The sequence below is a fragment of the Trichomycterus rosablanca genome, chromosome 13 (genome assembly GCF_030014385.1).
Source record: "Trichomycterus rosablanca isolate fTriRos1 chromosome 13, fTriRos1.hap1, whole genome shotgun sequence".
NCBI lineage: Eukaryota > Metazoa > Chordata > Actinopteri > Siluriformes > Trichomycteridae > Trichomycterus > Trichomycterus rosablanca.
The window spans coordinates 37,049,405-37,076,745 of NC_086000.1; the positions used below are offsets into that span (position 1 = coordinate 37,049,405).

The window sequence follows — 27,341 nt, forward strand, 5'->3', positions numbered from 1 at the left end:
CCACGTCTCTGTGCTACCCACATTGGTTAAGCTCTTCAGGCTTATTTGCACTGTGTTCATATTCAAAGAATAAAAATAGGATCTTTTTGCAGTTTAAACACTGCAGTTATGTTCATCTCATTATTGTTATTATTATTATTATTATTATTAATTTCATGAGATTTGGATTACGGAAAATGTACTGATACGTCAGTATGTTGCTGTATTTGTTAAATGTTGATATGATTTTTCCAGATAACTCAAATGTTATTAAAACTATTGAGTTTTAATGTATTAATGTAAGATATAAATGATGCCTTAAAGTGTTGAAATTTGGTCTATTATTTATAAATTTACAACAGTGAATGTGATATTTGGATAATATTAAGAGAAAGTTGACAACATAAATCCTGTCTGAATTCAATATCACTTTTTTATGATTTATACTTTGATTTTCTTCTCTTCATTTCACAATGTAAAACAAAACAAATATTTCTGCAGATACATGACATATATACCGAAGAGTGAAAATTTAAGTAAAAACTGTCTACATAAAAAGGTAATAATAAAATAATAATTTAACAAAAAAGAGACCAAACGAAAAACACAGTAATACAGCATGTATCCTCATAAACTCACATGCAAACCTACAAAAGAAAAAACCTTATCATTTTTAGAAAAACCTTAACTTTTTTAATGCCGTTCCTCATAGGCTGAAGTACAGTATAATGAATAACTCCCCCCTACATAACGTTCAAATATCTGATTCTATCTTTTCCCCTTCTTCTAAATAACTTAAATATCTTCCTCATTTTTTAGTAAATCTGTCTATCCTCTGCCATAGCCTAAATGACATTCTCTCATAAGCTGCCACTTTTGCCAGTTCACTTTGCCATTCATGCGTAAATATGATACCTGGTAATTTCCATTTCCTAAGAATTATTTGTCCTCCAATCATAATACACGCATGGATCCAGTTGGCCAGAGACTTTGGCCACTGTATCAAGACTGTAGGATCCCCAAGCACATAAAGTCTTGAGCAAAAGGGAAATTGTGTTCTCATAATCTTGACCAAGTATTCATGCATTTCAGCCAGAAGTCTTAAACTTTAGGGCATTCCCACAGGGCATGAATCAGTGTACCTTCCTCTCCTTGACATTTCCAGCATTCTACTGTTTGTTTTAACCCAAGTTTTTTAGGTCTTTGTGGTGTCCAGTAAAATCTATGTACAATTTTAATTTGTATCAATCTAAGGCTAACTCTAAGGCCTGTTTTTTCAGACTCCGAGATATTTTCACCCAATCATCTTCACTAATATCTGTGTTTAGATCCTGTGCCCATATTACTCTGAGGGCCTCCATATATCCTCCCCTTGATCGATTTATTAGGATTGAATAATATTTGGATGCTTCATGACCCTTACCATATACATTTAAAATCTGAGACAACCAATCCGCAGGTTGTGGCCCTATAATACCCAACTTAAAAGTTTCTTTGAACATATGTCGTAGCTGAAAATATCTCCATAACTATGATTTAGATAAATCGTTGTAAAACTGTTGTACTAACTGGTCAAATGATTTCAGATTTCCTTGTTCATAGACGCCTGCTAATGCTAAGATCCCTTTCTGTACCCACTCTTTCCATAAGAAAGGTTTTGTGCCAATACACAGCTTGGGGTTTAACCATAGACTACTAGATGACAGATTTAGATATGGGCTGTTGTTGACTATATGACTTACCCTTTTCTAAATCTGTTGCATATTCACAAGAATGGGGTTTGATCTACCCTGTTGAGGTAGTCTGGATAGTGATAGCTCAGTGGTTAAGGTACTGGACTAGTAAACAGAAGGTTGCTGGTTCAAGCCCCGCCACCACTGTTGGGCCCCTGAGCAAGGCCCTTAACCCTCAATTGCTCATCGTGTTCAGCTCATTGTGTAAGTCGCTTTGGATAAAAGCGTCTGCTAAATGCTGAAAATGTAAATGTAAATGTAAATGTAGTCTAACAGAGAGACAGTGAAGGAGAGGCAGTGGAGCCACCACTGACTGTTCGATACCATACCATGGTGGGGTCAATATCACTTTTAATTTACATTTTCAGCATTTAGCAGACGCTTTTATCCAAAGCGACTTACACAATGAGCAATTGAGGGTTAAGGGCCCAACAGTGGCAACTTGGTGGTGTCGTGGCTTGAACAGGTGTTACGGAGAATTCAGTTCCCCCTGTTTCCCCTTTAACGCGCATGTGCAAAAATCATGACGTTTTTTTCAGTCGCTTCGTTGAGCGTCGGTTTATTTGGAATATGTGTTTATAGCGGTATGTTCTTTTCACATTTCATGTTGTATGTTAGGTAGTTTGTGATTAAATACATACTTTAAAGTATTGAATGAACTACTGTCAGAGGTTTTATTGCTCCACCGCAAGTCAGAGGTTTTCACACTGCTGTCTTCAGCCTTGCTGTCAATCAACTAGAATGAACGTGTCAGATTTATTTGTAAATAAATCCTAATACAGGACATGCTCTTATTTACACACTAGTTTAAGGTTATTCATCTCAGCTGCACTACCATTTACTTTCAAGAATAGTTTCATTCATGGTGATCTCTCTCGTTCATTTAAACTTCACAAACTGCATCCATGTGATTTTAAAATTAACAAACAGTATGTAGAACAAGTTTAACCTATAGACCAGTCCATTATACTAACAACACAGGGGGGAACACATTTACCTGGAGACCTGGAGAATATGGTTGCCAACACATGACTGGTGGTACCATCTGTCACATCCATCACAGGCTATAATAGATAGATCACTTTATTAATCCCAGAGGGAAAGTCAAGGACATACATATATAATAGCATGGTGCAATGAAAAAGCCAATAAAATTAAGGCATTATTACTATTTCTTAGGTACCACCAGTCATGTGTTGGCAACCCACCAGTAGAGGAAGACCTTCATTGTCCGGCATGTACTGAAGATTAGACCAAGGTTAACTGGGATGTTATTTCTAAAAAGTTTGCTTGTTGCTGTATTTTATTTTATGTTGCTCTTTTAGTTTATTTAAAAAGTAGATAGTAAATTAATCATTCATTTCTGTTTAGTAACTGCTTTATCCTGGTCATGGCCGTGGAGGATCCAGAACTGTTCCTGGGGAAACTGGACGTACGGCAGGAGTGCACTATGGATGTGATGCTAGTCAATCCCAGGGCACCATCCCAGATTTTATTTTATTTCGTTTAAAAATATATATATATTTCTATTAAGCTATAAATATGTATTTAAGTTTTAATTTGCATTGAGGTGGATTTCTTTATTATATATTTGCATAATTGTAATATATGCATAATTTAGTTTAACACTAATTTCTAATACAGATATTTTGTTCTTAAAATGTGTGTGTGCCTGTAGTTTGCATTAAAAAAAAAAAAGAATCATCACAGTGATATACATGTGGGGAACCATATTCCCCAGGTCTTCAGGTAAATGGGTTCCCCCCCTGTGTTTTTAGTATAATGGACTGGTCTATAGGTTAAACTTGTTCTACATAATAACAACAGTTAAATACATCACCAGCATCACTGTAGTGTTTTATAATTACACACACAGTGATATACATGTGGGGAACCATATTCCCCAGGTCTCAAGGTAAATGTGTTCCCCCCTGTGTTGTTAGTATAATGGACTGGTCTATAGGTTAAACTTGTTCTACATACTGTTTGTTAATTTTAAAATCACATGGATGCAGTTTGTGAAGTTTAAATGAACGAGAGAGATCACCATGAATGAAACTATTCTTGAAAGTAAATGGTAGTGCAGCTGAGATGAATAACCTTAAACTAGTGTGTAAATAAGAGCATGTCCTGTATTAGGATTTATTTACAAATAAATCTGACACGTTCATTCTAGTTGATTGACAGCAAGGCTGAAGACAGCAGTGTGAAAACCTCTGACTTGCGGTGGAGCAATAAAACCTCTGACAGTAGTTCATTCAATACTTTAAAGTATGTATTTAATCACAAACTACCTAACATACAACATGAAATGTGAAAAGAACATACCGCTATAAACACATATTCCAAATAAACCGACGCTCAACGAAGCGACTGAAAAAAACGTCATGATTTTTGCACATGCGCGTTAAAGGGGAAACAGGGGGAACTGAATTCTCCGTAACACCGGCAACCTTCTGTTTACTAGTCCAGTACCTTAACCACTGAGCTATCACTGGCCCCATTAGATAATAATTTTCCTATTAATAAAATTATTTAAGTCAAAATGTGCAGTCCCAAAATAAGTGAATAAGGTGCTTCTTCCTGTTTGTGACAGAATGAACACTCGGTATTTACTGTATATCCGCTCAGACGGGGGTGTCCTGATATTTTTGGTCTCGTTGGTGACGTCACGTCGCCGTTGAAGTCCCGCGGCAGGCTCGCGCGTTGCATTGTGGGATGTGGTAGCCGCTCTTCACGGGAACAGTCGAGCTCAAATCACCAGGCTGTTAAAAAATGGACGCGGGATTTTTCCGCGTAAGTTTTTTCATTTCTACACGATTTTACGATCATTTGTATCTTTTCTGACTGGATCGTGAGTCTGTTTGTGTGATATTTGAATAAATGTGGACGATATTTAAAGATTGGTTGGTTAGCCTGTTAGCCAACACGGATGAAAAATGGCGGATGAGCGTGTGTTGATGCTAACAGTGTTAGCATTGTCTCAACAACACTGTGTAACCGATATACTCGCTAATATGATATTAAGCGCGTAGAAAACTAAATATTAGTTTTAATTTCTAAACATTGTAATAAAAGCATTAATTACTATATACTTATAGTCACGTTATAGTTAAGTTTAGCTTAGCCGACAGAGCTAACATGGTGTGCTGTGATAACAGGCTGTACATGTTACAACAGAGCTGCGCTTTATTTTCATTTCAGGAAAAGTATAATTGAGCTTTTTATACATGCGCTGTTCTTTAAAAAGCAAACAAACAATAATAAAGCGGAACTATGGCATTACTGAGTGTGTTTACATGGACACAATAATCAGATTACATTAGGAAATCATACACGACCATAATCAGATTAGGGCTGGACGGTATGACGGTTTCACGGTATATCACGATATGTGGTTTTATTTTTTATAGACTGGGACTTTTTATATGTCTGTGACTTATTCTACTGTCATAGGTACATATAATATATAAAGTTTTAATTTCACCATGTATATAATGAAGATTTGAGGACTATAAGCTTTGCTCAGCCCCACAAAATGACACAATACTGTATATGACGTATTTTTTATTGTTTATTTAATATTTAAGTATTATACAATTACCCTTAACTGTCCCTTTAAGTAATAAAACCATGTTTGCAAACTCCACTGTACAACTTGACCACAGGTCTGTCGTAGAAAAGTGGACGACTTTAAATCTCTCCGCTTCCAAGTCACTTATTACGCTGGTTTAGTGACTGACCTGAAGTATTTTCTCCCTGTAAGACAAACCCAGAATTCAGAGTTTTAATTGTTATTCTGAAAGCTTCTTTCTCGACTGTTTATAGAGGAATCGTGTCCTTGTATATGTGGATCATTGCTGCGTTTGTAATGTGGTATTTTACAACAGTCGTGGCTCGACACACTGTACAGTATAAAGTGTTTTAGTCTGTTCTAAACTGCCCACAAGCCTCATTTCTTTGGCAGGTTCTTCCGGTGCATATTTGGTCTCCCTCTCTTCATCCTCCATCTGTTTTTTTTCCCTCCATATTGAGGAAACCTTTCTTATCTGTTAACACCATGATAACTCTACCTGTCTAACTAGTGAGCTTAATCTGGATTTAGTGCTTTAGCAGTGAATAATGTTATATGATCTGCTGCCTTATGAAGCCTACAGCCTACAGTTATACCGAATGTACCGTCATACCGTCCAGCCTTAGTATTTGGTGTAAAAACTGACAAATCAGGTTTGTGTACCAGAATGATCCACAGTGGCAGATGAGGAGTACAAGAGCAGCCCAAAAAGAGGTGGAATTTGTTTTATACACATAGGTACGCTCAAATCAGGATCAGAATCTTTATTTTCGCCAAGTAGCAGATGTCCAAGGAATTTCTCTTGGTGCAGGTGTCAACATATACACATCTAATTAAATAATATAAAAATGAAAACTGTATATCAACATATAAATAAACAGCAGAGACGTAAACAGTACATCATCAGACAAAGAAATGAGGATTAGATTAGATTTATCTCATGAAAACAGTCGGTGCATTTGGTTTAATTGCTTATCTGTTTATACTAGAGATGGGACGATCGATCGACTTTCAATCGATATCGGCCGATTTTCAATCAAAATATGCTATCGACGATCGGACGATATTTCCCAAATGTAGCCGATCCGATCACTTGATATATAAAGATCACGTTAAGTTAACAGCTCAGTGAATTGATCCAGACTTTGCGCTACAAAACACGAACCATCACATCACCATTCATCAACCATCATACAGAAACCATCATGAAAGCTCTTCACGACCTAAAATAACAGAATTAACTTTGTGCATCATACATACGATGCAATTTTGCTGACTGAAATATTTACTTTAAAAAGATAATTCAACCCGGTCACATCTGAGCCGATTCTATCAGCACATTATTCAAACTCGTGTTCAGTTTGGTAAATCGTGAGCGGTTCTTGCTTTTGATGTAAATGAGAACAGAAACGTTACAGAGCCAATCAGAGGCAAAAGTTTATTCATTACCAAATTCGTTAGTTCAGGATCATCTGCTAAACTTTTAGGGTAATCAGAACTTTTAGCTCCACAGACGGAACGAGTCTGACTCGGTGACCGCTCTGTGGTAATAGCGGTTTAATTAAGCTTTTTAATGTAAGAAAGTCACACAAAATGTTCTGTAGTAGCTGGTGTTTATTTAAAACCACAGCATTTATTAATAACAGTAAAAACGGAGAGAGAAACTTACGCGTCACATTCGACTCCTGAATCAGAATCATTTAAAGCGACACTGTGAACAAAGCGTTTTTTTAAAGAAACACACACACGCTGTTGCTTTCGGTTTATCTTTTAAGTTTTTTTCAGACTAAACTGGATAACATTAAACCTGTGTGTGTGTGTGTGTGTGTGTGTGTGTGTGTGTGTGTGTGTGTGTGTGTGTGTGTGTGGTCAGTTAGACTAATAAGATATGTCTCCTGTGGGTGAAAAAAATAATTGTTTGGATACTTTATTATTTACTGCTGATTTTGCGCTAAAAATTGCATGTCATCCCCCCCCGATCGAAATCGACTATCGGCCGATTGCCCTGAAAGGAGATCGGAGATCGCAATCGATGCCAAAAAAACCCGATCGGTCCATCTCTAGTTTATACTGATATGAAATTTTACTGAATTCTCTAATCGGACTGTATTTTCGTAGCTGCTTTGCTCCTGTTGTGTTTTTGGTTAAATCATCACAAACACCACAAGCGGTCATCAGGCAGATTTAATAAATGGCTTCCTTTTTCCACCTAATGTAGAATTGGAAAATGGAATTGTTAATTCGACCAGGTAATTGTAAATGTAATTGTTATTTATCAGACCAGCGTGGTCAGGAGATCCCACAACATAATTAAGGACAGCACACCCCCCCAAAACCACCTCTTCACTCTTCTGCCATCAGGCAAACGCTTTAGAAGCATTAAGGCCAGAACAACAAGACTGACCAACAGTTTCTACCCACAGGCAGTCCGGCTCGTGAACAAACATGGACTATCACACACACAACCTACCTCATGAACATTGAACCTCATAATACAATGCACAACTGTATATCCAATGACTGCTGCTATGCATATTTGCACTTTAAAACAACTTAAAAATGACTTAAAATAACTTAATGCTGCTATATTCTTAAAAAAAATTTCTGCACCTTAAACAACTGCTGCTATGTGTCTTTTTTTTAACTACCTTAGTTTACTTTTATTTCTATTTTTACTCATTGTATATAAAAGTTTTTATAGTTTAAGTTTATATTCAAAAGAAGTTTTTATACTAAGTTTTTATTGTGTTAGTTTAATTTTTGTTTACATTGACGTTCGGAGGACGAACAAAGTAAGAATTTCATTGTACAGGGTAACTGCTGGTTCTTCTGTGCACATGACAATAAAACTCTTGAATCTTGACTCTTAATGATTGCTGATGCTTTTTATTGCAGGGAACCAGCGCAGAGCAGGATAACCGCTTCAGTAACAAACACAAGAAGTTGCTGAAGCAGCTGAAGTTTGCAGAATGTCTGGAGAAAAAGGTAAACAATAAATAAACCCAGTAAACATCAGTAAATTAAGCAAGTCCTAATTAGTGCCTGAGGGACCCAGCTGTTGGAGTAGGACTTAATCCTACAGCACTCTAGTCCATCACCGGCACTGATTGCATTCGCCTGAAACAATAAGAGACTCTCGATTCTTACTAATATAAGACTGAATACACAAATATAGGACAAACCCTATAAAATGCTGCTTGTGCTGTGAATTTCACAACAACAAACAATGAATTGGGGGGAATATGACATTTCTGCTGCTTCTGTTCATCAGGTGGACATGACCAAAGTAAACCTGGAGGTCATCAAGCCCTGGATCACGCAGCGTGTGACCGAGGTCCTCGGCTTCGAGGACGACGTGGTGGTCGAGTTCGTTTTCAACCAGCTGGACGAGAAGGTAGCCTTCGCGAATCCCGTCTCTCCTCGTCATGCTTGTCTGTGTGTTCGGTGTGTGACAGGCTTTGTAGAAAATCAGACATTGTTTAGAAATCTAACTCTGATCGAATGACTGTAGACAGACAAAGTGAGAGAAGCACTGGGTAATAAAAAAAAAATGAAAGAAAAGAAAAGTTGGTATGGATGTGATGTGTGTCAACGTTCTTCTGACCGGCACTTTGTTTCTAATGATGATGTGATTTGATTTAAAAGGCCTGAACCAATATGGATGTTATTCCTTGCAACTGACGTATAGCACCAACACCTAATTAGATCTCAGCTGAGCCCAAAGTCTCACTGAACCCAAGTCTCCCTTCATCATGAGCTTTGTGTCTTTGAGGTGAGTTATGATCAGGGATTGACATTGTCAGTGATAAATCTTGTCAGTTGTTTTCTTTTTTTTTTATATAATATATATATATTTTAGACTGAAAAATTATCCCAGGAAATAAAGAAGGTAATACGCAAATGGCTTGTTGAGCTTAAAATAAGGTAAATATGAGAGATCAGTGTTTAAAGACGTGCAGTGGTGTTCAGGTAAATGTGAACCAGACTCTTGGACCCTTGGTGGAGGCCTGCGGTGAGGCCTTCAGAAAGGTATCGTTCCATCTCTGTGATCTGACAGAATGGACAGCGTTAGTATAAAAATAAAAGTACTTTTATTATCAAATTGCAGCTTAATATGACTTGTAGCATTTTAGTCTGATCTGATCTTTTCTGATTTTACTTTCTGCTCTTAAATCTGACTTTAAAATCTATTTTCTATGCCTTGTTTACTCATTATTGCTTGTTCGTCTCTTGCAATTTAGATAAATGGTATAACATTAAACTCAAGGTGGTTGAGTCACAAGCACTAGGGAGGCGGAAGCGAGCCAAAGGAGCGTCCCTGTCTGTGCAGGAGCGGCGGGCGCTCCGATCCCAACCCCGAGGATGCACACACACTGAAGACATCCAGACTGTACTTTGGCTCTTTGGGGTTTTTTCTGACAGATTCTGTATTGTGGGTTTATTATTGATGTCACAACAGTAGGTGTGAGGAACTAGAGGGTGAAGTTTAAATGCAGGAGTTAAAATTTATATTTATTTAATTACTTATTTTTGTCTACAAGGAGGGCTCTTAAAGATCAGAGAAATTAATGCATGCTTTTAGGTTACTTGTTTATTGGTTTATTGAATCAGACTTTGAAAGCAAGGTCTAAAAGTGGAAGCAGGATTAGTTTTTAATGTTTTAATCTAGTCTTTATTTTTTCATTTAGTATTTGATGGTATTTTAGGATGCTAAGTGTTAGGTTTGACCATCAGAGCCCATCCTTTCTGTTCTTCCCTTTTACATTCCGTTACCGTATTAACTTCCCCCGTTTTTTTCCCTTTCTCTCCGTCCCCGGTGTGTGTGTGTTGCAGAACCCGGACGGGAAGATGATGCAGATTAACCTGACGGGTTTCCTGAACGGGAAGAACGCGCGCGAGTTCATGAGGGACCTTTGGCCGCTGCTGCTGAGCGCCCAGGAGAACATCGCCGGCATCCCGTCCGCCTTCCTGGAGCAGAAGAAGGAGGAGATCAAGCTCAGACAGGTGAGGGATTGATTCGTTTTGGGTTTTATAACGTTAGCACATCAGAGCTCCCAACTAAATATCAAAGCTTTATGTTCCACGTGAGCTGTAGCTGAAACTTTTAGTTCTGAAAGTTGAACAAATTAAAGGCTTATGTTTATGTATTATTGTTTATTATTATTTATTATTATTTATGCCTTAGTTTCAGGTTGCCTGTATAACTTTTAAAAGTAATTTTAGTTGATTTATTTTTAAATTTTTGTTTTTGCATTTCAAAAACTCCACTGTATGCAAGGAAAAAAAATTTGCTGTTTGTTTTATGAGACGCGTCTTATTTTATCCTATTTTATTAAAGCAAAAGTATTTCTTATCCGATTATTCGCTGGAATACTCGATTACAAAAATAATCGATAGCTGCAACCCTAATCCCCAGCAGCAGAAGACAAATCGACTATGATAAATCAGGAGAAAATGGGAGAAAATGCATTAATTTTTTTAAATAGGATGCCTGGTGAGCTTGTAGTAAGGGTGTCCGAATACTTTTGGCAATATAATGTATTTTTGCCACTTCTAAATTCCAGTCTTTCTTTATTTTCTGTTTCTCAACGAGAATTATTGTTGATGTCGCTGCTACGTTCTAGCCTCAAATTTTTTTAATCCTCAGTCATTGTGCCGGTAACTTTAAATAAACCTTCGTGTTCTCGTGCTTTTGAACAGGAGTCTCTGGCAGTCATGAAAAAGCTGGATGATGAAAAGAAAGAGAGGGACACTAAAGAGAGAGCTCAGTCCAGGAGTCCCAAACGGTGAGTTCTAACCTGCTTGTATATTTATAAATCCGTCCGTGTGCTTAAACATCAAAGCTTCTCGGTGTCTGGCCTTTATGTCCTAATGTTCCCCGAATCTCCAGGAGGAAATCTCGGTCGCCGGTGAAGCGTGACAGGAAGCGCAGTCACTCTCGCTCACCTCGGCGTAAACCCAGTCCCTCGCCCCTCCCAGCTCCCAGTCCACCGCGCCTCAAAAAGAGCGAGCCTCAGCCAGAGCCCGACCAGTCGGAGAGCTCCAAACCCGATCCGCTGGTTCAGGAAGCTTCTTCTACCAGGTAACTGTCAAGGTCTAGGATGTTTTTTGAAAGATTCGTGGTCACTTTTATTGGAGGGTCATGAGATCCCGGTACTAACAGGCTCCCACAATAGTGCACTTGGACAAGGTCCCTTAATTTTTTTATTTCTCAGGGTTGTTCTTAGGACTCACGGGGACTCGGCCCTTATGTATGATATTTGGTTTTCTCCCACAGTCCAAAGACGTGCAAGTGACGTAAATTGGAGAGATAAAATTGTCCATGACCGTGTTTGATATAACCTTGTGACCTGTTAGGGCGGAATGACCGTACTATGTGGGTGGGGTCTTCAAACGCTGTGCAAGGACCCTGATTAGCAGATAGAGTAAGTAAAAGTAAGTAAAATGTATTTATATAGCACTTTTCACAGATAAGAATCACAGTGCTTTCCAAAAACATTACATAACATAAAACATAGACACATTAAACACCTAATAAAACAAACAGCAGCAGAACACAGTGCCAGGTACATCATTCAAATGCCTGCTTGAAAAGATAAGTCTTTAGTTGTTTTTTAAAAGAATCTACAGAATCTGCGGATCTTAAAAAGTTGGGTAGTGCGTTCCATAATTTTGGAGTGTTTAACCTCAAACGCACGATCCCCACTAGTCTTTAAGCGGGAGCGTGGGACAGACAGCAAGTTCAGCTTGTTAGACCTAAGAGAGTGCCCCGATATATATGGGTGGAGTAGCTCTGGTATATACATGGTACCCTGACCACGTAATGCTTTATAAGTAAACGTCAACATTTCAAACTGGATCCTATGCTGCACAGGAAGCCAGTGTAGAGATCTTAATAGAGGGGTTATGTGACAGCGTAAGCTATTTGAGCTAATAAGTAGAGATGGAACGATCGATCGGCTATAAATCGGCGATATTTCCCAAATGTAGCCGATCCGATCGGGTGATATATAAAGACCATGTTAAGTTAACAGCTCAGTGGATTGATCCAGACTTTGAGCTACGAAGCACCAACCATCAGATCACCATTCATCAACCATCGTACAGAAACCACAGTGAAAGCTCTTCATGACCTAAAATAACATCATTAACGTTGTGCATCATACATAGTTCAGGATCATCTGCTATGACTGACAGAAAACTTTTAGCTCCACAGATGGAACGAGTCTGACTCGGTTACAGATCTGTGGTAACAGCAGTATAATGAAGCTTTTTAATGTAAGAGAGTCACACAGAATGTTGTGTAGTAGCTGGTGTTTATTTAAAACCACGACATTAATTAATAACAGTAAACACGGAGAGATAACCGAGAAGAGAAACTTACGCTTCGCATAAAATGAATCGACTCCTGAATCACTTATATCGATACTGTGAACAGAGCGTCTCTCTTAAAGGCACACACACACACACACGTCAATGCTTCTGTCACCGGTTTATCTTCACTGTTCGTCCTATTTTTAAGGTTTTTTCAGACTGAACTGTTTAACATCTAACCTACGTGTGTGTGTGTGTGTGTGTGTGTGTGTGTGTGTGTGTGTGTGTGTGTGTGTGTGTGTGTGTGTGTGTGTGTGTGTGTGTGGTCAGTTAGACCAATGAAATATGTCTCCCGTGGGTGAAAAATGAATTGCTTTAGTTTTAGAAGTAAAAAAAAATCTCGCAATGCCGCCACGCTCCCCGGAATCGGCTATCGGCCGATCGCTCTGAAAAGAGATCGGAGATCGAAATCGGCGTCAGAAGACAGGGCATTGCAATAATCGATCTGAGATGAAATAAAAGCAAAGCAGTCAGGAATGCAGTCAGGGACCCCAGCAGCGGAAGACTACGCTAATTCAGGAAAAAATGGGAGAAAATGCGTGAATAAATTAGCATGTGTATTAGCTCATTAGCACAGTTCCCCAGTTTTTTCAGCTCTTTCTTCAGAACTGATTTATTTCTGATTTGTAGAAATACAATTACAACACACACCTCTGCTATGTTCATGCCCCCCTTTATAAAAATAAAAGTCTTCAAGATAGGGATGTAACGATACACTACCCACGATGCGATGTGATTCACGATACGATTTTTCCAGATTTTCTTAAAATGAAATTGAAGACAAATTATGTCGAAGTTTCCTTCTTCAACTCTGCCACTCACCTATAAAAGGAGCTGCTAGAGAGAGAGTCCTCCTTTTTTGTGGTTGTTGTGTGTGTTTTGCCTTTTGACTGTGTATGACCATGGAACTGGGTTTTGTGACTTAATTGAGCTTGCCGATTTGGACGATTTGTTTGTAATCTGTGTTTTGTCTCTGTTTATGTTAGTTAAGGAGGTAGGGAAGCACGTTGTCTTTTATTTTGATTTTCTTTTGCTTAGGGAAGATAGTTTGTGGGTATATTAGACAGTGGGTGTTTTGTTTGTTATTTTGGCCTAGGTCACTCCTGAAGGTATACCGGTTTGTTTTGTCACTGAATTGTAAATATACTTGGTTAAACTTATTCCTCTCTTGTGTTCTTTGTGGTCCATTTCCCCTTATTTTACCATTTCTTAATCAGTGTTGCAGTCTAACCTAAAAAAAATTCCGAACCTGGCAACCCTGTAGTGACGTCAACCAGGCGAGGTGAATAACACCAGCACCCTCTGCTGTTTAAAGTGAATATCGATTCATTATACATGTAAACCGATTTGAATCGTTACACATGTGAATCGATTTTTAACTGTCTTGTGGTGCATCGTTACATCCCTACCTCAAGCGTATCCTGATATGATAGGATATGAATACACCAGACTTGCTCTTCTCAAGCAGATGAACCTCCTGAGAGCCCAAATCTCACGGGCACGTTCGTCTTCTTCCTCTCCAGTGACCTTCCGACCGAGGCGAAGCCCGACTCGGTGTCCGACGGGCCGAAAAACCCCCGCGAGTCTCCAGAGAAATCCTCCAAAACCGAGGACAAACCCAAACCGAGGGACAGAGACCGGGACAAGGAGAGAGACCGGGAGCGGGAGAAAGACGGCCGTAGAGACCGTCCACGCCACCGCACGCGGTCCCGCTCGCCCCGTCCCAGACGCCGCCACAGATCCCGCTCCAGGTAGACGGACCCCGAGCGGCTTCCCTACACCACTTTGGTTTGTTGTTTTTGTGTTGTGTTGTAATTTCCTGACATTAATGACTCACGTGATATCGTTTTGTTTCAGGTCATACTCGCCCCGGCGCAAACCGAGCCCACGGAGGCGCATGTCCCCCAGACGCAGGAGCCCCCCGAGACGGCCCCCTCCGCCCAGACACAGACGCTCACCCGTCCGCAGGTCTCTTTTTGGACTAATTATAATAAACGCTAATACAGTTTACTCCTGCACGTCTAGACTCGTTCGCAGTGCATTATGGACCCTGTAGTTCTCTCTTTAACCGTGTGCCTTTCCGTTCCCTCCTCCAGGCGGCGCTCTCCGACTCGCTCGTCCTCCGGAAGCTCGTCCTCGCGCTCCCCTGTTAAGAGGCTGCCAGCGAAGCGCAGCTCCGTCTCGCCGCCCAAAAAACAGGCGTGCCACACCGAGACCTCCTCCAGCCCTCCCAGGAGGCGCCGCAGCCCCTCAGGTAACACCACAGCCCCAAATCTTTCTTTTAACACCGTTCGCCTCACGTGATCGTGTGACCGTCTTTAAACCTAGTGAGCAGGGCGGCACGTCGGCTCGGTGTTGTAGCGCTGTCGCCTCGCAGCAAGGGGGTCCTGGGTCCCATCCCCCAGGTGGGGCGGTCCGGGTCCTTTCCGCGTGGGGTTCGCGTGTTCTCCCCGTGTCGACGTGGGTTTCCTCCCACAGTCCAAAGACGTGCAAGTGAAGTGAATCGGAGACACTGAATTGTCCGTGTTTACACTTTATAAAACATGTAAACTTTTCTCCCTTATTGCGTTTACATTTTCAGTATACTGTCTCAGCAATTAAGGGTTAGGGGCCTTGCTCAAGGGCCCAACAGTACCTTAATCGTTAGGCTACAACTGGCAATTTTTGCTGTGTATCTCAGGTCCTATGCGCCGACCCGGTGGAAGGAACGAGTCGCCGTCTCCTGCACCGAAACCGAGAAGATCGGACGTGTCCGAATCGGGTGAGCACGAAGAAGCGTCACGAATCTGAAACCATCATATGATTTTAATATGTAACAAATAAATAAATGAGTGTGACGTGTGGAAATGCCTTAATAGGAATAACTAACCAATCATAGCCTTCATTTTAAACGTGGCTGTTATACAACTCAGAATAATTGGTTATTCTCACAAGATACTTTACATTAAAACCACCTCCTTGTTTCTACTCTATCAGCTCCACTTACCATATAGAAGCACTTTGTAGTTCTACAATTACTGACTGTAGTCCATCTGATTCTCTACATGCTGTGTTAGCCCCCTTTCATGCTGTTCTTCAATGGTCAGGACCCCCACAGAGCAGGTATTATTTAGGTGGTGGATGATTCTCAGCACTGCAGTGACACTGACATGGTGGGTGGTGTTACACAGACACAGCAGCGCTGCTGGAGTTTTTAAACACCGTGTCCGCTCACTGTCCACTCTATTAGACGCTCCTACCTAGTCGGTCCAGTTTGTAGATGTAAAGTCGGAGACGATCGCTCATCTATCGCTGCCGTTTGAGTCGCTCATCAAACTACTAATCTCAGTCCAGCAGTGACAGTGAGGTGTTTAAAAACTCCAGCAGCGCTGCTGTGTCTGATCCACTCATACCAGCACAGCAAACACTAACACCACCACCACCATGCATGCATGCATGTAGAGAAACAGATGGACTACAGTCAGTAATTGTAGAACTACAAAGTGCTTCTATATGGTAAGTGGAGCTGATAGTAGAAACAAGGAGGTGGTTTTAATGTTATGGCACGTTGTTGTCTTTTTATTTTCGGATCCTAACACGAGTGGGTGTGGTCATGTGTGTGCGGGCGGTGCGCATGTACTCGGACACTGAAATAAAAACCCTCCCGGGTGCTTTACCTTTCAGAGGAGGATAAATCGGGCAAAGGGGCTGCGGCCGATTCTGTCCAGCAGCGACGACAGTATCGCAGGCAGAATCAGCAGTCGTCTTCAGGTTGTCACTCTTCTGATTTCTCCCCCCCCCCCCCCCCCCCCCCTCACACCACCCACACTCATTATTCTCTTTACTCACACTTAGCGCCGCGCCCGCGTGTCTGTGTACAGCTGATTTGTTGTTGGCGTGATTTGGGTGCTGATGTGGCTTCGTTCGTTTCGTTTTAGAAACCGGATCTTCGTCGTCGTCCTCGGAAGACGAAGGGCCGAGTCGGCAGGGCAGGGGGCCGCCGGCTAGGAACGGGGATGTCAGGAGGAGGAAGAGTCGCACCCCGGTGTCGCCTAGGAGACGGCACAGGGAAGCCTCGCCGAGGTATCGAACTCGACATGGACACACACACGAGCCAATACATCAGAACCACCGTAGACGCTCCTGAGAAGAGGGCGTGTCTAAATTCTTAGATCCCTTGAAACGCTCCTACTGAGGCGCCTTAATTCTGAGTGGTAAAAAACGACAAACATGGCTGACGAATAGGGGTGTAACGATGCATCGCGATGCGCATCGTGGACATCTGCGCGATTGTATAATTGCACGTGCATTCTGTAATTTGTTAGTGATGGATCGGTCGCGAACAAGAGAAAACTCGGGTTTTTTTCCGGGTTTTTTTTCTGTTAAAGCCGCACGTGATTGGTCAGAATGCGTTTTTTCTTACAGGGTTACAGACACACACACACACACACACACACACACACACGGACAGCGTGCACACGAACAGGAGGGATAGAGATAACTTTTTATATTGCGCTTTACGTAGCCATTACACGCTGAAAAGGTGAGGAAAATGAGTGACAGGAAACAGTTCAGACCCACTTAGCTGATGGGAGACCAAGTGTTCAGTCTACCCACATCTTATACATGTCACTGTGTGCTGTAGCAACATCTGTCCCCTCAGAGAGAATCTTTTCTAAAACCAGGGCAGATCATAACAGAAAGCAGAAACAGGATCAACCCCTCAGAGATGAGCTCCTCGCTTTTTCTGACTGTCAATCTTCACTAAATACTTACAAATACTGTCACCTGGATGCTGCTTTTTGTTTTGCACATTTTCATTTATATTTTGTTGAGTGATGCTTTGTTAATGTTGTGTTGTTCCACTGTAGATGCAAATTCACAAATAATATACGCAATCAGACCTTTTTGTCTAACTGAGATGGGTCTTTATTGTTGTGGCACTCTGTTCCACGCTGAGTATATAAATAAAGCCGTTTAAATAATAAACATTTAATAAAATGTTTTTACTAGGGCTGTCGAAGTTAACGCGATAATAACGCATTAACGCGATCTCAATTTAACGCGATTAAAAAAAATAGTGCCGTTAACGCAGATTCTAGTTCATGTTGAGACTTGACTGGTAGAACCAACGTTTTAATGTCGGACTTGCCACAGTTGTTCATTTGCGGTTTGTTAAAATAATATAACTGAGCGTCGTAGGGATGCACTTGCATAATAAAGAAATAAATACACGGTATATTCACAAGTTGCCGGGAGCAAAACACTTTATTAACTTAATCTGTTACGGCACTGAATACCGGAGTCAAGCACGCTAGTCCATGAACTATGGAAGCCCCAAAAGGGTCAAAACACACTCACTTCGTGTAGAAACGTCCACTTTTCACATTTCACTTAAAAAACCTTGTTTTCTATAACATTTACACAGATTTTATTTAATGCGATTAATCGCGATGAACTATATGAAATTCTGAGATTAATCACGATTAAAAATTTTAATCGTTTGACAGCCCTAGTTTTTACATTAGTAATTTATTTTACATGTGATGTGTTAATAAATTAGTTTAAGCAACAAAGAAAATTTGTTTAAAGACTCAGCTCAGCTCAATGAGCTTGTTTGATTACTTTGATTTTCAATTTAATTAAGATGGCGATAAGTAACTTAAATTTGGTAAACCTGTTAGTAGGTTACAGTAAAGTACTCTGTTCTTGGTAAATACCTTTAAATTGCAGGGGACTGAATAAAAAATGTACAAGAAAATGTGCACTGCTTACACTTCAGAAAAAATCGTGAAAAAATCGAATCGTGAACTCAGCATCGTGAATCGAATCGTGAGCAGAGTGTATCGTTACACCCCTACTGACGAATATAATGCGGAGCAACCAACGGAGTAATAAATTCTCATTGATGTGTAATCTGTATAAAGGTGTGATTATAAGTGTGGGTTTATTTGTAAATTGGGGCGTCAGGGACGGTTTAAGCGTTTTCGGTACACGGAGGGAGACGCACCCTTCTAAATTCTTCTGTCTTGTCAATGCAGAAAGAGACGATCTCCGTCACCTCGGCGACACCGCTCACCCTCCCCCAGACGCCGCAGATCCCCATCACCTCCTCCCAGACGCAGGTAACCACGTTGACAACGGTCCCACATTCTGATCTGCATTCACGTTCACCTAATACTTTCTCCCGGATACACGAAGTTCTGTTCTTTCGTTTTTTCAGGTCGCCCTCGCCGCCTCCTCGGCGCTACTCTCCGCCCATTAAGCGCCGCTACAGCCCCTCCCCTGTTCCAGCGCGCAAGAGACGCTCTTCTCCCTCGCCTGCGCCCCCCAAGCGCTCCAGCCCCACCCCGCCCTCCTCTCCCCCTCCGCGGCCACGACGGAGCCCGCCGAAGACCTCGTCCGCGCGCCCGGGCAGCCCTCAGGCCAGATACGCGTCCTCGGTGTCACCGCAGCGACGAGGACCGTCTCCCGTGCACAGCAGGGCCATCCGCAGGGTGTCGCGCACGCCCGAGCCGCGCAAACCTCAGAGGTGCGTCTTCATTTTATCCCTCGCGCCCGTTCTGCTTTTGTTTTTGCTTTCTTTATATTAATGTAGTCTTTTGTCCTGCAGAGATTCTCAGAGCCCGCGGCCAGTGAGGAGACGAGCGTCCCGCTCACGCTCCGCCTCGCCCGCTCGTTTCGCGGCCGTCGAGCCTGCGCCTCAGAAGCGACCGGCCTCCGCGTCGCCGTCTCCCTCTCCCGCTCGCTCGGCCAGCGGCTCCCCGGCACCTCCTCCGGCCAAGAAGGCCGGCAGCGCCTCGCCAAGCCCCTCCCTTAATAAGGTAGGATCCTAGCAGTCATAGTGCTGAGTTTTCGGTGCATGAGAGGCACAATAGATGGAAGATAAACTCCAAAACTGCTGGCGTGTGTGTGCTGCTGGGTCTGGAAAGCGACACAGTCACAAGAAAATGTTTAAGTCTTATACTGTACATGGAACTTCATAATAATATCTGCTCTGTGGTGGTCCTGTGGGGGTCCTGACCATTGAAGAACAGCATGAAAGGGGGGTAACAAAGCATGCCGAGAAACAGATGGACTACAGTCAGTAATTGTAGAACTACAAAGTGCTTCTATATGGTAAGTGGAGCTGATAAAATGGACAGTGAGTGTAGTAATGTTATGGCTGATTGGTGTATGTTCACTCTTGTCTTGCCCACCCCCAAAGCACTTATTTACTAGGCTTATATGACACCACCACTGGTTGGTGTGCAGGAAGGGTCCCATTAGTAAAAGGCTATAATTACAATACATGTTCATATATTGAAATGTACTCAAAATACCCCACCCCCATGTAAAAATGGAAAAAATATAGTATATATAAACATAGTCCACTATTTCAGTATTTACTCCCATTGTACCAGTTAACAGTTGCCGGATGATATTGCGGGTAGAAGACATTAAAACAGTGAAGAACCTTCCCAGGCATTTGAGTATGCATCGTTTTTAATATATACTACGTATTCGGACAATACTAATCACTCTCGCGTACTGTTTAGTATGGAAGTACACAGCTGTTGTGTAGAGTGTGCGTCGTTTGTGGAGGTGCTGTAATTATTACAGTCAGTCATGGGGCGGAGGTGTCAGGTACATAGTGGTGTCTTAGGAACAAGCCCTTCATAGTAAGCAGTGGATGCAGAATGTGATACAGACTCGAGCATAAAAGTGTGATTAGCGAGTGAGTGAGGGATTCTGGGAATTACCTTTATAAATGCCTGATGTGACTTTACAGTCCGAGCAAAGCGAGTGGACGTTATCTAATGTCACTCGTACCTATTCTTTCATATTCATGTTCGTGGTGTAATAACAAGTGCAATACGTAATTTATTTACAATAAGTGCAATACCTAATATATTTTGCATATCCGAATGTATATATTAATTTTTAGATATTTCTTTTAGGGGTAAATAACTACACACTGTGTGTGCAATATTTTTCACTTAGTTGTATTTCTTTCTGTTTTTCCTGACCGTTCAGAACTCGGATGCGGACGGCGGTAAGAAGAAGAAGAAAAAGAAGGAGAAGAAACACAAGAAAGAGAAGAAGCACAAGAAGCACAAGAAGCACAAGAAGGAGAAGGGCGTTGCGGCACCAGCAGCGGAGGAACCGGAGGCCGCCCGGGCTGAAGCGGAGCACGAGTCCGATCAGAAAAAGGTGAAGTATGCACTTCTGATCCCATCGGATTTTAATCCGCTTGTTAAGTGGTGACGTGTCGACCTTATGATGCGTCACATCCGGGTCCAAGTTGGCCGAGTCCCTCGTATTTTCAATAAGCCACAGTGCTGCGTCCCGTACCGCTTCAACAGGTCCGAGTCGGGAAAAAAAACTACCCAACTGTCTTTTTACCGCTTTCCTTGCGATTAGATGTCATGAAGTAATATTTTTGTTCATAATTCAATGTAAAAAGATAAACTGTCATTGTATATTCATTACACGTGTATCAAGCTTTTTTTTTTTTTTTTTTTCATATAATAATGTGAGATTCTGGATTTTTACTATATAAGCTATACTGATTAAAAGTAAAACCAAAGAGTTAGAAATGTCAGTTTTCATGTAATGAATTAAAAAATATGAGCGCTTACCTCTTGATGAGGTGACATGAAATGAAATAATGACATGAACTTTTCATGATATTCAGATTACCTGAAGTGCACTAGTGTGCTGCACATCTTGTCTTATTTGTATCTTAATGTATGTTTCTTATATATATATATATACAGTGTATCACAAAAGTGAGTACACCCCTCACATTTCTGCAGATATTTAAGTATATCTTTTCATGGGACAACACTGACAAAATGACACTTTGACACAATGAAAAGTAGTCTGTGTGCAGCTTATATAACAGTGTAAATTTATTCTTCCCTCAAAATAACTCAATATACAGCCATTAATGTCTAAACCACCGGCAACAAAAGTGAGTACACCCCTTAGTGAAAGTTCCTGAAGTGTCAATATTTTGTGTGGCCACCATTATTTCCCAGAACTGCCTTAACTCTCCTGGGCATGGAGTTTACCAGAGCTTCACAGGTTGCCACTGGAATGCTTTTCCACTCCTCCATGACGACATCACGGAGCTGGCGGATATTCGAGACTTTGCGCTCCTCCACCTTCCGCTTGAGGATGCCCCAAAGATGTTCTATTGGGTTTAGGTCTGGAGACATGCTTGGCCAGTCCATCACCTTTACCCTCAGCCTCTTCAATAAAGCAGTGGTCGTCTTAGAGGTGTGTTTGGGGTCATTATCATGCTGGAACACTGCCCTGCGACCCAGTTTCCGGAGGGAGGGGATCATGCTCTGCTTCAGTATTTCACAGTACATATTGGAGTTCATGTGTCCCTCAATGAAATGTAACTCCCCAACACCTGCTGCACTCATGCAGCCCCAGACCATGGCATTCCCACCACCATGCTTGACTGTAGGCATGACACACTTATCTTTGTACTCCTCACCTGATTGCCGCCACACATGCTTGAGACCATCTGAACCAAACAAGTTAATCTTGGTCTCATCAGACCATAGGACATGGTTCCAGTAATCCATGTCCTTTGTTGACATGTCTTCAGCAAACTGTTTGCGGGCTTTCTTGTGTAGAGACTTCAGAAGAGGCTTCCTTCTGGGGTGATAGCCATGCAGACCAATTTGATGTAGTGTGCGGCGTATGGTCTGAGCACTGACAGGCTGACCCCCCACCTTTTCAATCTCTGCAGCAATGCTGACAGCACTCCTGCGCCTATCTTTCAAAGACAGCAGTTGGATGTGATGCTGAGCACGTGCACTCAGCTTCTTTGGACAACCAACGCGAGGTCTATTCTGAGTGGACCCTGCTCTTTTAAAACGCTGGATGATCTTGGCCACTGTGCTGCAGCTCAGTTTCAGGGTGTTGGCAATCTTCTTGTAGCCTTGGCCATCTTCATGTAGCACAACAATTCGTCTTTTAAGATCCTCAGAGAGTTTTTTGCCATGAGGTGCCATGTTGGAACTTTCAGTGACCAGTATGAGAGAGTGTGAGAGCTGTACTACTAAATTGAACACACCTGCTCCCTATGCACACCTGAGACCTAGTAACACTAACAAATCACATGACATTTTGGAGGGAAAATGACAAGCAGTGCTCAATTTGGACATTTAGGGGTGTAGTCTCTTAGGGGTGTACTCACTTTTGTTGCCGGCTGTTTAGACATTAATGGCTGTATATTGAGTTATTTTGAGGGAAGAATAAATTTACACTGTTATATAAGCTGCACACAGACTACTTTTCATTGTGTCAAAGTGTCATTTTGTCAGTGTTGTCCCATGAAAAGATATACTTAAATATCTGCAGAAATGTGAGGGGTGTACTCACTTTTGTGATACACTGTATATATATAATATATGTATATAATAAGACCTTTTCTCGTCCAGACAGCTATTGAGAAGGACTAGATAGACATTTATGACTCGGGTATTAAATCCAATTTCCAACGACAGCAACACGAGTTCCTTAAGTTTTCCACAAACAGAATTTATTTTAACTTTCTTCTTACATTGACTCATCCGTTAATCCAAGTTTCTTATAAAAACTCACTGTTCGCAATTGGCGTATAACAGACAAAACTACGATCATAAATCTGTTGCTCCACGTCCTCTTTCTTTCCGTATATTTGATAAATATTGTCGGTATATAGAGTCAGTACAATTCTGCCCCCCCCCGCAGGCTCCACCGAAGAGGAATAATGAATAACAGCATACACTGATTACCAGGAAAAATCATCAATAGCTGAAATACCAAGTCACCTCAAATAAGTATTCTTTAACCAAACAGAAAATATTTATGACAATAAACATAGATCATTACAATTAGTGCAATATGGATCTTACAATATATATATAAAAAGGTTCACAGGTTTAGCCATAGTTGTTTGCGTTTGCGATTAGGTTCGTTTGGCCCCGGAAATGACGCGTGACGTCACACTTAACAAGCGAATAGGTTTAGTTCTCAGAGATCTAGACGTGCAGCTTCCGTCATGCTATGATGACAAAACTGTAATGCGTAACATAAAAGGAGCCCCGACATTCCTCTTTACAGCTAAATCTGTATGAAACTAGGGCAGCACTATGTATTTTTTATCGTTTGAGGAAATCGAGATGTCCAGATGTTGTGATAATTGACTCTGAAGTCGTCTTAAGTTCATTTCCATCAGCTGAGGCTTCACTGAAGTTGTGAGCGCGGCTACAGTCCCTCATTGTGCCGCACTACCTCTGTGTACTGCAACATTTATATAATTTAATTCATCTATAACCACCACACTGCTTAGATAGCACACTGTTAACGAGCACTGAACCAGTACTCTCCTTGCACAAGGCTGATCCGCATATGAACCCGCCTCGTGCAGGTGAAAAGATGCAGTCGGGTACTGCGCACGTGTCGGAGGGGGCGTGTCAGTCCGCTCTCCTTAATCGGAAAGGCTAAAATTGGGAGAAAAAGGGAGAAAACACATTAAAAAAAAAAGATACTTGTACTTTTATACTTTATGGGTCTGTTCGAAAACCTAGTGGGCTGCCTCAGTAGAGAGGATATTAGCATATTGCCATTAAAACCAATGGACTGAGGTAGCACAGCACGCTAACATGTCAATACAGCATCTCCCTTCATGTACCGATAACCGTCACATTTCCTGACAAGCCCGAACTTGCAAATAAAAACACAAGTTAAAAATCAGTCATATTTTATTTACGTTTGAAAATAACTCTTCTGTGAGAGAAGAGCGCCCGACCCGCAATGAATTCTGGGATTGCCTCGATCACTAAGGCAGCGTCGGACGCTCACTCGTCCTTGAGCCAAAATAACATTGAAATGTCAAGATGCCTCAGTAGTGAGGATTTTAAGGCATCTAGGGTTTCGAACAGCCTCCTTCTCGGGAGCGCAGCACAGGATGGCGTAAAATGCGTCCGTGTAGAGAGAGAGCGAGCTTTTCCAACACACCCTTATACATCACCACCAACAAACTTTATCAATACCCTCACAAAATGACGGGACCAAAGTATCTAAACAAGATGCTGCATAGGACACACCAAATTGACCCATACCTACTTGCTAAAAGGAGACCAGGCCCCCACTCGCTCCCACTGTGGATCAATTGCACTTAAAACGCTATATAAGGTAAGGAAACAAATGAAGCATAAGCACAAGTAAAGAAAACAAATCTACCCTCCACTTTAACGTTTAAAGACAATCTATTAGCTAGCCTCGATAATCGCTATAGCAGCTCACATGGTGTTAAGAATTAAACAAACAAACGGATTGACTCCACAATCTTCGGCACTTGAATTTTATGATCAGACTGGATTGAATTCCACGTTTTGCTGCGTTTCTGTAAGTCTCGAGTGTGTGTGTGTGTGTGTGTGTACGGAACGACAGATTTTAATCAATGCTACCTTTCCTGAAGGAATCAGAGAGTGAAGTAGACGACAGTCTGGATGACCTGGAGAAGCACCTGAGAGAAAAAGCGCTGCGCTCCATGAGGAAAGCTCACATGTCTCCGCCCCAGTCCTGAGGACCAGTTCCCCCAGTCCCGAGGACCAGTTCCGACACCCCTTGCTTATTTTAAACCGTCTGACGTTGGTTTGGGTTAGAATGTACAGATTCAGATTCAACACACCCTACGATTAGATTTGATTTGCTGTATTTTTTTCTGATTTGTATCGAGCATGATGTTTGTTTTTTGATTCACCACCGAGATGCTTTTACAGAACAGTAGGATTTTGGGGGGGGATTTAAGGGTTTTACTTTCTCGACAGCCCTTGATTTAATTTTAACACGAGTTTAAGAAGCTGCGAGGAGTTCAGAGCTTGAACGTCAGTCTGTAGATCCTGTAATTCTAAAGCTGTGTTTTATTTTCTGTTAGGGTCTCAGATCAGATAGAACGCTGAGAAGAAGGTGTGTGTGTGTGTGTGTGTGTGTGTGTGTGTGTGTGTGTGTGTGTGTGTGTGTGTGTGTGTGTGTGTGTGTGTGTGTGTGTGTGTGTGTGTGTGCTTATCTGAGAATAAGTGAGAACTGTTCGTTTATCTCTGCCCCGGTTTTTCTGACCTTCAAGTTTCAAGTCGTTTGACTGTACATTCATTTTTTTGGGCTTTGAAAATAACACATTAAAACCTTTATGAACTTACGGACGTTATTTAGTGCATTTTTTTCTTCACATTTACTACTATACATACGCTGTTATTATTTAAAGTGACGTACACTCACTGTCCATTTTATCAGCTCCACTTACCATATAGAAGCACTTTGTAGTTCTACAATTACTGACTGTAGTCCGTCTGTTTCTCTGCATACTTTGTTACCCCCTTTCATGCTGTTCTTCAATGGTCAGGACGCCCAGCAGCACTGCAGTGAAACTGACACGGTGGTGGTGATGGTGTTAGTGTGTGTTGTGCTGTGCTGGTATGAGTGGATCAGACACAGCGGCGCTGCTGGAGTTTTTAAACACCGTGTCCACTCACCGTCCACTCTATTAGACGCTCCTACCTAGTCGGTCCACCTTGTAGATGTAAAGTCAGAGACGATCGCTCATCTATCGCTGCTGTTTGAGTCGGTCATCTTCTAGACCTTCATCAGTGGGCACAGGACGCCGCCCACGGGGCGCTGTCGGCTGGATGTTTTCGGTCGGTGGACTATTCTCGGTCCAGCAGTGACCGAGGTGAGGTGTTTAAAAACTCCAGCAGCGCTGCTGTGTCTGATCCACTCATACCAGCACCATGTCAGTGTCACTGCAGTGCTGAGAATCATCCACCACCTAAATAATACCTGCTCTGTGGGGGTCCTGACCATTGAAGAACAGCATGAAAGGGGGTAACAAGGTATGTAGAGAAACAGATGGACTACAGTCAGTAATTGTAGAACTACAAAGTGCTTCAGGTCTTGTCATCCCATACCGGAGACAAATCTCTCCCGTATTACCTTCAAATGACCACAACCGTTATTATTTGACCATGGGCATACATCGTACCACTTAGATGCTTTGTGATACTTTATTGGTAAATCCATATAATACTCTATTGTGTTTTTATCCTGATGGGAGAGAACCTTTCCGTTTACACAGTGTCTAATCTAGAAGTATTTCCAAAAGTGGCCTCGACCCTCCAAATTAAATGCAGAATGTGGTTTAATAATAGTGTGAAACTGTGATGACTGGATCTCTACCACACCATGAACACGGCACATCGTTCCTGCCCAAACTGAAGCACTTGAAGATCCTGAAATAGTTCTCCGTCCTCAGGCTGGTGTAAGATAAGATATTTCTATTGTGTACGTGTGTATTCCTGGTGTCCCCTTTGGGAACGGTGTACTTACCCCTGCAGCTTCAATGTTTTAGTGTTGAGACACCTTGGATGCATCACATCTAGACTGAGTTTATATTTTATTATACCAGGGGTTTGAACCTGTCGCTAATCGCTGCCCATTTCACTGATTACAAAGGCGTTGACATCCCAGAGTAATAAAACTAGTAATAAACGTGGACTAATCGCCTACTAAAAGGGCTGATAATGATGGGCAGTGTCAAAATCTTATAATTTCTCTATCTGCTTGAGTCAAACTTACAACCCAACATAAATACTAGCACAGGTAGCACTAAATTACCCCTGGGTGTCGGGGACTGAGTGAATTTGTGTTTCTGTTTGTGT

The 27,341-nt window shown here is 41.7% G+C and overlaps 1 protein-coding gene across 3 annotated transcripts; it reads left to right on the top strand.

The window, feature by feature from the left end:
• The first annotated feature begins 4,425 nt into the window (after positions 1–4,425).
• srrm1 (serine/arginine repetitive matrix 1) lies at positions 4,426–25,825 on the top strand. 3 transcript variants are annotated; one of them, XM_063008034.1, is made up of 17 exons: positions 4,426–4,508; positions 8,182–8,271; positions 8,558–8,680; positions 10,120–10,290; positions 10,987–11,072; positions 11,177–11,368; positions 14,184–14,411; positions 14,518–14,628; positions 14,757–14,914; positions 15,341–15,421; positions 16,324–16,410; positions 16,578–16,722; positions 18,681–18,764; positions 18,863–19,171; positions 19,253–19,463; positions 20,656–20,832; positions 25,106–25,825. In XM_063008034.1, the coding sequence occupies exons 1-17, from the start codon at positions 4,488–4,490 to the stop codon at positions 25,211–25,213; spliced, it is 2,382 nt and encodes a 793-aa protein (XP_062864104.1). In that variant the 5' UTR covers positions 4,426–4,487; the 3' UTR covers positions 25,214–25,825. The 3 variants fall into 3 exon arrangements, with proteins under 3 accessions (XP_062864104.1, XP_062864106.1, XP_062864105.1); XM_063008036.1 differs by having other exon boundaries at positions 25,113–25,219; XM_063008035.1 differs by lacking the exon at positions 16,324–16,410.
• Positions 25,826–27,341: the final 1,516 nt, after the last annotated feature.

What these genes read in the sequence shown, in the direction of transcription:
- srrm1 (XM_063008034.1), top strand. Translation starts at nt 4,488, where the DNA reads ATGGACGCGGGATTTTTCCGC. An exon ending in ATCGGACGTGTCCGAATCGG is followed by an intron (nt 15,422 to 16,323) that starts GTGAGCACGAAG and finishes TTTACCTTTCAG; the next exon opens with AGGAGGATAAATCGGGCAAA. An exon ending in GAGCCGCGCAAACCTCAGAG is followed by an intron (nt 19,172 to 19,252) that starts GTGCGTCTTCAT and finishes TTTGTCCTGCAG; the next exon opens with AGATTCTCAGAGCCCGCGGC.